Source organism: Bubalus kerabau, chromosome 7 (assembly GCF_029407905.1).
Source record: "Bubalus kerabau isolate K-KA32 ecotype Philippines breed swamp buffalo chromosome 7, PCC_UOA_SB_1v2, whole genome shotgun sequence".
NCBI lineage: Eukaryota > Metazoa > Chordata > Mammalia > Artiodactyla > Bovidae > Bubalus > Bubalus kerabau.
Window position 1 is genome coordinate 5,694,269 of NC_073630.1, and position 9,804 is coordinate 5,704,072.

At 39.9% G+C, this 9,804-nt stretch overlaps 1 protein-coding gene across 1 annotated transcript in view; it reads left to right on the top strand.

The window, feature by feature from the left end:
* The window catches only part of MARCHF1 (membrane associated ring-CH-type finger 1), a 454,619-nt gene extending 444,815 nt beyond the window's left edge, over window positions 1-9,804 (top strand). The window contains exon 7 of the mRNA XM_055587572.1: window positions 6,349-9,804. Coding sequence (XP_055443547.1) covers window positions 6,349-6,647 — 299 coding nt within the window. The 3' untranslated portion in view covers window positions 6,648-9,804. The remainder of the gene's footprint in view (window positions 1-6,348) is intronic.

Consider the following 9,804-nt stretch of genomic DNA (forward strand, 5'->3'; position numbering starts at 1 on the left):
AGCTATGCTGAACACTGGTTCACCCCCAGACCTGCTCCAAGACCCTGCTCTGCTTCTCTGTCTCGGGGACACATTTCCTCCCAGCTTTTTGTGTCCACCTTGCACACCAACTCTCATGCTCATGTGTCATCACACACTTCCTTGTCCCTTAAGTTGACCTTAAATTTCACTCCTTCCCAGAAACCCAGATCAGCTCCCTGAGATAGAATAACTGCTACTACCTCAGCAACTCTCAAAATGCGGTCCCCAAGCCCACAGCATGAACATCACCTGAGTGCTTGTTAGAAAGGCAGACTCCTGCCTCTCCCCACCCTGGGCCTGTGACTCAGAGATTCTGAGGGTGGAGCCCAGCAAGGCGTGTGCCGCCGACACTCTCTGAGCATGGGGAACACGTGCTCCTGCGCATCCTGTGCCACCCCAGCCTGGCTGCCCATCGAGTCACCTGTGCAGCGTCTGCACCACCACAAAGCGTCGAGCTCTATTCCCAGAGGTTTACACGTAATTAGCCCTTACATGATCCTCTTGTGCAGTCAGGCTGAGAAGCTCTGCCCCCAGGAGACTTCCCACACCCTGTTGTGATTGCGCTTTTAATAGTCTGAGTTTTGACCAGGTCAGGCCATGTCTGTCTTGCTCACCAGCACAGCCCAGGTGCTGAGCGCTGTATCTGGAGCCCAGCAAGGGAGCCAGTCAATGTAGGAGGGTGAATTCTTTGTATACAAGCTTTTCTACTTTTTTCTTTAGACTTTTTCTGCAAAATATTTTTTCCTTTTCTCAGTTCTGGGTAGATGCAGGATTTCATACCACAGTCTCCAGTGGACTATCACCCAGGGTTATCAGCCATTATTTCCCAACAGAAAATGCTGCATGGTAATCAAAGATCAGCTTTCCAACACCTGTATCTATCAATATTTAGACACATGGTATATAAGGTCAGTTGTCTACCATATACTTGTAAACATTATTTTCAGTTTCTTAAAAGCAAGTGAAAATGAGATAGCTTTTATCTTTAGTGTTCAGATTTTTTGAATTAGGAAGCAAGATCTTTATCATGAACCAGACTCCGTAGTTATTCCTACAGAGTCACTGGCTAGAGGGACAGTAATTTCAAGTGGGACCGAGGTGACTTTTGTAAAAGTTTTTTTTTTTTTTTTTTTGTAAAAGGCTCTCTGTATTTGTGTTCAAATTGTATGTAACGCCTGACTTCCCAAAGTGCACATTATCAGGTGGTGTAGACATCTTTGTGAGTTGTTATTAATCTTCCTTTGGCTTTGGAACTGTGAGAACTGATCCTGAACTGGCTTTTAAAGTTTTGGGGAAAAAAAACTGTTTAATTTAAAAGTCAAAATACTTAAAATCCATCTTGAAAACCTTCAAAAACCTTTGAAGAAGAACAAATTGCCCTTCTTTAACCAGAATGGAAGTTGATTATAAAACAGCAACATCTTCTGAGCTGTAATAACAAGACTGTCAGGAAAAAGTCTTTTGTATGTTGAGTGACTGTCCTTTTAGCTTAAATATGCATCATGCTCCAGATTCCTCTTTCTATTTCCTGTGATGAAAAAGGCGAAAACAAAAATACATGGTACTTGAAACTTTAACATCCTAAATTATCCATGTTGTCAACTCTAATTTGGGGGAACAATTACTCCCCCTGCCTTATCTTTACATATTCTAGAAGAATGCTTCAGGGTACTATCTGTGTGCTGAAAACAAATCACAAAAATAAGGCCAAGAAAATGAAGCAATTCATGTTATCTATGAAAGAGACTGTAGGCGCAGAGTTAAGGCTGCCCCAGGACCATTTAAATGCATAGAAATGAGGGACTATTGTAGCAAATTGATTTTGTTTACCTCTGACTCCCTCACAAGCCTCCAACAACATCCAGGGTTGGACTGCACCTCCCTGCTGGCTGTTAACATCTGCTTTGAGAGCATCTTAAAAATCACTTCCCTGCCATCCATATAATATTTTCCTTTTCAGCACTGTTGTTTAAACATACCTTTTTAACAGAACTATACATGCTGTTTTGTTAATGACCTCAAAGTGGTAAACGCCTACTTGGGCTAATGATTGGAAGGCTCGCCACAGTCTACTTCTGACTTGGTCATGGACTAGTTATCATGAATAAAATAATCACTCTAAAGCTTACTTTTTCTCATTTGTTGACTAAGTTGGACTGAATATCCTCCAATGTTTCTTTCTAGGATTTGTTTCTCAAAAACATAATGAGCTTGACCTTGCATCAGATAAATTGAAACAAAGTGTTTATACAAATACTGCACATGTATCATCCATGTTTATTCACAGTCAATATTACCATTAAAACTAGTTAAGGAGAATACTAAATATGTGAAATGGGCTATTTCCCTGTGCAAAATCCCTTCGTTCTTGAAGGAAACACCCTTTGTGAAGCCATTAACCATAATAAAGGAAATCTTAGTGAGGTCTGATTTGTAAAGAAATTGAATATGAGTATGGGTCATTTGGAATCTGGCTGTTTCTCAGCCAGGAAAAGGGGGGCTTCTGAGAGTGAAAATAAGGAAATGGTGACTGTAAAGGAGATGAAAGAGACAGTCGGTGGCAGTGATCCTATTGGTGGAAAAACTCTAGTCTTAGGTTCCTGAGGGTAAATGCCCTTCAACCCAACCTGTCTTCTGATCCTGCCTCAATGGAAGATGCAGTGAGGAAGATCTGGGCAATTTTTTTATGCAAAAAAAAAAAAAAATTACAGATTTTACTCTTCCATCATGTTTACTCCTTCGTTCAATCTCTGTAAATACAGTTACTTTTACCTGGACTTCCTAGTTTCCCTCTCTGGCTTGCTAGAAAAATCTCGCCTTAGATACAGAACATATGATGAGCTGAATGGTCAATGTACTTTTCTTTGTCTGAAGTGCTTTTACTCGTTCTTCAAATACCAGTTTCTTTACAAAACTGTGTACTGATTTCTATAGTTCTGGTAGCACTGCACTTTCAGGCAGAATGCAGTGTTTTGGTTCATCTAAGTCTAATTTGTGAAGTCTTCAATGCCATATCACAGGACAAATCTAAAGTCTTTCCTGGAAAACCGACTGGCATGTCTATTGTTTTGGGATGGTGTGGATGTTGTTGCAGCCTTCAAGTATCATGTCACACATATGCAATTATCAAAATGGTGGAAGAGGTTATTTTGACAAGTGTGTATTTTATGACTTGAGAGTTTATTGCCCATTCTTGTAGGATTGACATGATGATATGGAAAGTGAATGAACTGATTGAAGGTATCTGAAGGGCAAGATTCCCATTTCTTTAGAAAATGATGGTTCACAGAATATCTGCTCCTCCAATTCTTGCTCAAGAATTTCCAAGCATCATCTCCTATCAATACTTAAGAGGTCAAGATGGGCAGAGAGTTGATTCCTAAGTCTCCAGGAACTCCTGAAGAAAGATCCAAGCACAAAGGCGGAAGTAGAGATAAATCATAAATCCTTGAACTTCAGAGTAAAGAAGAGATGGTTGAATTGTTTGAAGCTGAATTTTTCAGATTCCTCTTCTGGACTGGCAAGTAGGGTCAACTTTGTGCTCTTGACAATTTTGAGTACATGCTCCAGCTTCAAAGAATTCTTTGGGTTACACAAGGGGTCCACTCTGAGCTTCCCTTCTTCACCTCCACCCTTCCTTACTGTGTACATTCTTTCCTCTTCATGGAAAACAGCATAGAACTGACTAGTCCAACACAACTGAATGGGAAGACAGTGTGCTGCCTCTCAATAAAAAGAAGCAAATGCATCTCACCAATGAAAACAACATCAAAAAATCCATTTAGCCCCATTTTGGCATCTTCTCTTAAGATATCCTTATCATGAGTTTTTCAAGGTAAAATCCTGTAATTGCTAAATAATATCAATAATTTTTAAAGGAAACAAAAATCCTGCCCACTTAGTAAAAGGCAAAGAGAAAAATCAGCTGTCTCTGAAAGAAGGTGGCCATCTGGACAATGGGTTTGCATTCAAATGGCTTTGGCTCTGGGGTGGGGGATACTCTGTACTCTAAAGTTTGTCTAGAGACATTATGGGAGCTTTGACTCCCCAGGAAAGTAAAAAGGAAGAATGACCTGAGTAGAGGAAATAGATTCAGAGATACCTTGTGAAGGAAAAGTACCAGGGTCAGGGTCTCCAAGGTCTGGCAGCTGGTTACTCCTGACCCTGACTCTCAGGCACGTCATGGACTCTGGCCACTGGGTCTGGGAGGAGAGGTGGGTCAAGAATGGAGTCTTCTTCAGCCTGTCCATCAATAGTGCCGCTTCACTTGCAAGGGAAGAAAGGCTGTCACTTTTGGTTATACTGGAAAGATTGAGGCATAGCTGTCAAAGTCAGAACCTTGATCATTAGAATGTTCATTCATCCTTGAAATGTCTACTGAGCAAGGCAGTGTGAAAAACACAGACCAAGAAGACGCAGATCTTGCATGTGTCAAGATAATGGCATCACAGAGAATAACTCACGTCAGTGACTCAGGCCACACGTGTAAGAAATAATGTGAAAGAGTGAGCACATCTATTTCCGGGTGGAAATGATTTCCCATTCAGGTTTGTGGGATAGGTAGACACACAGAAATGGAGAAGCAAAATCCTGAGAAAAGAAATATCATGGGCAGAGGCTCAGAGGGGAAAATATCCAAGCAGTTTTAACTTTCAGTGTGAATAGAAATCAGAGGGAAAGTGAGATGTCATGCATGGGGATTTCCCTAAAAATGAGACAAAGCACATTTCATCTACAGCTTCCCTGTGGTTAACATTTTTCTAAACAAGGAGACTACTGCTCAATGGAACAGCTGAGAGCAAAAATCCTTCTAAATTTAAAGAACTCCAAGATGTTTAATTTGTATACTGAATCTTCCCTGCAAATTTCCAAATAAAGAAGCTTAAGTGATCATCTTCTGCAACAGGGCTTCTCAGCCTCAGCAGCACTGGCATTTGGGACTAGGTAAACTACTTGCTGTGCTACACATTGCAGGCTGTTGACAGAGCAGCGTTACAGACCTCGACTTACTAAGTCAGCAGCACCTGCTCAAGTGTTACCAGGTGGAATAATCATCTCCAGACACTGCCCGGTGGCCCAGGGAACACAATTACACCCTCCCCTGCCCAGCCGGGAGCTGCCGGTGCCCAGATTCACTGACTCAAGTCTGTTCTCCTGGCACAGACATGAGTGAAGAACAAGGCAAACCCATCAGCATGAGGCAAACAAGGCACGGTGTCCGTTTTGAAAGTATATGTAATTATTATACGCAGGATGCTTCCTATAACTCTACTCACTGTTGCAGGTAAATGAAGTCTGATCCCCTATACTGTGGTTTCCAACCACCCTTCTATTTGACAGCCTCTCACACGATTGAAGGCAGATATATCCTCCACACCATTCTAATGTTGGCAAGATGTGGTCTCCTGACCATCATTTATTACACACTTATAATCATGCATGGCCTAAATACTGTTACAGCAAACTTTGTGAAAGAAAGTTCATTTCTAGTTATGATGATGGAAATTAAGATAAAACATTGATGCCTAAGAAAGAGATGGTTCTCAGTTACAAAATATAAGATGTATAAAACAAATGACTGAAACCCTAAATCTTATGCATGTCTGTACCCAGGAATTTTTTCTTTCTGGTGAGATGTAGCAGCTTCTGTGTCTCTTGCTTTTTTTTTTTTTTTTTAATTTTAAAGGTAATGCAGGTGGGGGCGGGCACCTGTAGGTACAGTCCCACACACAGCTTCTGTCACCTTAAGAGGATTAAGTCTGATTCTTTCACTCAGTATGTACACTATCCTTCCTTAAAGATTTCACTGTAAACAATAAATGCTGAAGTCAAGTATCAAAATCCAGTGTAGTATTTAATGATCACAGTAGGTTCTTGATGGTAAGAGGAATGAGACATTAGTGGTAGGTAAGAGAAGGCATGTGCAATTTTAGCAATACCTTGAGAATACTTAAAGCAATTAAGTAATTTTTGTTATTACTAGTTGTTAACAATATATTTGTGATTTATGTTAACAAGCAGGCATAATCCTTTAAGGGCTTCCCGGTAGCTCAGTGGTAAAGAATCCACCTGCAATGTAGGGAGACTTGGGTTTGATCCCTCGGTTGGGAAGATCCCCTGGAGAAGGAAATGGCTGCCAACTCTAGTATTGCCTGGGAAATCCCATGCATAGGAGAGCCTGGTGGACTCTAGTCCATGGGGTCACAAAAAGAGTCGGACACAACTTAGCAACTAAACAACAGCATGGTCCTTTGAAGGAAACATAGGGGGAAAAGATAATCAAATCTATCAATAATGACTGTGATAACATTCTCTTTTCTTTGAAAGGTGTCCTCGAATGGCCATTTTGGACAAAGCTGGTTGTGGTGGCCATCGGCTTCACAGGAGGTCTGGTCTTCATGTATGTACAGTGCAAGGTCTACGTGCAGCTGTGGCGCAGGCTGAAGGCCTACAACCGCGTGATCTTCGTGCAGAACTGCCCGGACACAGCCAAGAGGGCGGAGAAGAGCCGCTCTTGCACCGTGAGCATGGACACCAAGGACGCTGGGGCGGTGCCTGCGTTGCAGACAGGGCCCACCGCACGGCCACCCGCGGAGGCCGGCCCCACCGAGCTCATACCCGTGTGATGGGCCAGCGGAGGCCTGCCACCCAGAGTCCAGCCTGTCACTACAGACGACAGAAGTGATCCTGAGTAGTCACCCTCTATCTTCTCTCCGCTTGCTGACTCATTTGTTCTTACTTTGCTCAAAAGGAAAGAAGAAAACACCAAATGACCAGGATCCCATGAAACAGTCTCAAGTGTAAAGAGGAAAAGTGGAAGTTAGCTGGAAAATAATTTCTGAGACATAACCACTGGCGCAAGGGATGCTTTTAGGCAATGAGGAAAGCCTGAGTGGACAGACCCATGAGTCTTCACAGTAGCAAGGAAAGTTCCAGAATAAGGACTTGAGTTGAACGTGCGTTTCTTCTAGGGCCTCATGATGCTAACTCTCTCATCTGGAAATGACAAACGTATCTGGGTTTAAGCTTGAAATTGTCTGCATTATCCCTAAGGCACATCAGACACAAACTTGGAAGATGCATATTTTGATATTCATACTTTGACAGCTAACAGGTTTTTATGGATGGAGTAGTTTGTTTTGACAGGTAGGTGTATGTTTTTAAAATAGATGCAAGACACATTTGAAGATATTAATACTTGAAATTATGTTTAAATCATGAAGAGTAGATTTTCAAAATATTTTGGGATTTAATTAGCTCTGTTAAATACCCAGAAGCGTTGTATACTCCACTTGGACCCTCTGAAACAGCACTGTCCAACAGAAATGTAATGTGAGCTACAAAGGCTGGCTACATACGCAAATTTAAAATCTTCTAGTAGCACCATTAGAAAAAGCAAAAATACATAGGTGAATTTCGATAATGTTTTATTTAGCATTATATACCCGTTATCACTTCAATGTCATCATTATAAAAAATAATTGTTATTTTACATCTCCTTTTATGAACCAAGTCTTTCAAATCCAGTATGCATTTCACCTTACAGGGAATCTCAATTCAAATCCACTGTATTGGACAGAGCAGCCCTAAAATTAGAGACAAAGCCTGTTTTAAAAGTTGAATCTTTCAAAATAGCACTTCATTCTTTTATTCAAAGTATCACAAATGTTACTTTACAAAGCACTAATCAAATGAAGTATCTTAATAAGAGTTAGATAAAGTTACTATTTTTTAAAGGGTAAAAAAACTATAAAGCAATCTACCCATGACAAAGTTTTGAAATTAACTTATTTGCTACTATGAAGCACTTATAATAGGGGAAATAGAAATTTTTTAAGTCAAATGTACTTTCTTAAATCCACATAAGGTGTCAACTTGACAGATGAGTAGTTATGACCAAGCATTTAGCCTGTATTTTAAAGAGCTGACAGTATTTCCCTTGCTCAACTGGGAAGCAAAAACATTCAACATTCTGTGATAAGTAATTGAGTTGTTGAGGTTTGACAGATGAGTTGATTATTGTATTCTTTGCATATTCATGTAAACCTGAAGCGTGAATACTGCAGTGAGCTAGATTAATGATTATAAATATAGTGGCCTGTCAAAGAGAGATGTCTTACATGAAACAAGGTGATTTATTTTTGCTAGCTGTTGTTATTATTGTGAAAAGGCAACCATGATGGCCATAGAACCAAAGCATGGGTTCCGCATTGCACAAATCTGGGATCACACTGATGTGCTTTGTAACTGTCAGTGTGCTTGCTCCTCACAGGTTACTGTAGGAAAGAGGAAAGAGAAATAGCCTCTTACTGACGAGAAGGATGATATGATATTAGTAGTGGCTGACACTGAGTCCAAATAGTCCCAGTTCTTAGAAATACAGCAAAGGTCAACAGCATCAACTTTGTGTGTGCATGGGGTGTGTGTGTGTTCCTGTATATACATGAGAAAAACGTCCAAGTGTTCAGTCGGGCAGCAAACAAGAGGTTTTTTAAAGCTCATTTTTCTTAAAACTTGTTGAATGAAGGCACAGGAAAAAAAAAACAAAAAACTTGAGGCAACTAAACTGGACCAAAATTTCTGCACAAATAAAAACACAGTGGTGTAATTAAAAATATATGAACCTTAAACTGGACTTTGTATTAACTTTTTAATTTCCATCTTCAAGGTTTAAGACATACACATTCATGGATAATGAAGCTTTGGGTGACTTAACCATGGCACTTCACCCAAGGGACTAAACGTGATTCATTTCGTCTGATAACTTTCCTAAACAGTTTTAATCCATGTCTACTGAGGTTTAGCAACGGCAACAGTTTCACAAGTTCCTGAGGGAACAAAGTCGTCACCAGCAAACAAAGAACTGTTGATCTCTCTGTCCTCTGCTCTGTAAGGAAAGGATTATTTACACCAAAAATATCATTTAAATTCTGCCCAAACTTTAGAAAGATAGGTAAGTGTATGGCTCATAGCACAGTGGAAGATGATTGGCTCACATGAGGCCTGGTTTATTTAGGGGCACACTGAACACTAGAATGAAAAATAAAGATAAGCATTACTGTATTAATGGTAAAAGAGGACATGGTGTTTTAAAACCACACATACATTCTCAAAATTAACTTGAATAGGCTTTGACTTTCTTGAAATGAGAAAATATAGAGCTCTCTTAACAGATTAAAAGTCAGCATTATTCTGCTATTCTTTTTTAAACCCTGAACTCTCGAATTTAAATCCTTAAAGAGTTTTCCCATAATAGCTGCTGAAGGTTCAAACAACTGAAATAACCATGTATTTAAAACCTAGTGTTGACTGTGTTCTTTCATACTGTGTGGCGATGGTCTCTGACCTTTCAGTGACTGGGTGTGGCTTTGTGAAAATACTTCTGTGGACTGGATATACCCTTCAAAAAGAAAAACTGCTGTCTGGAATGCTCTTCAGTTTTTTGAAGCATGTTTACCTGCTTATGTAAGAAATAAAATGGAATTGAAACAAAGGACTTAAATTGAAGAATAAATTGATAGTTCTACTAAAACCTTGGCTTTTTATAATCATGACTCTGTGGTATTACCATTGCCATTTATACTGTTAATTTTTTTTTTAAAGATCTGTCACTTTTATTGTATAAGCTCAAGTATTAAGTTGTAAAGAAATGCAACCCATATTTTTTTTAAAAAGTGAAGCCCAAAAGGCAATTAAGCTTAAGTACAAATGAAACAAAAATGTTCCCATCAATTTGGGATATAAAACAATGGAGAAACTGAGGGAAGACAGGTGTACACAGTA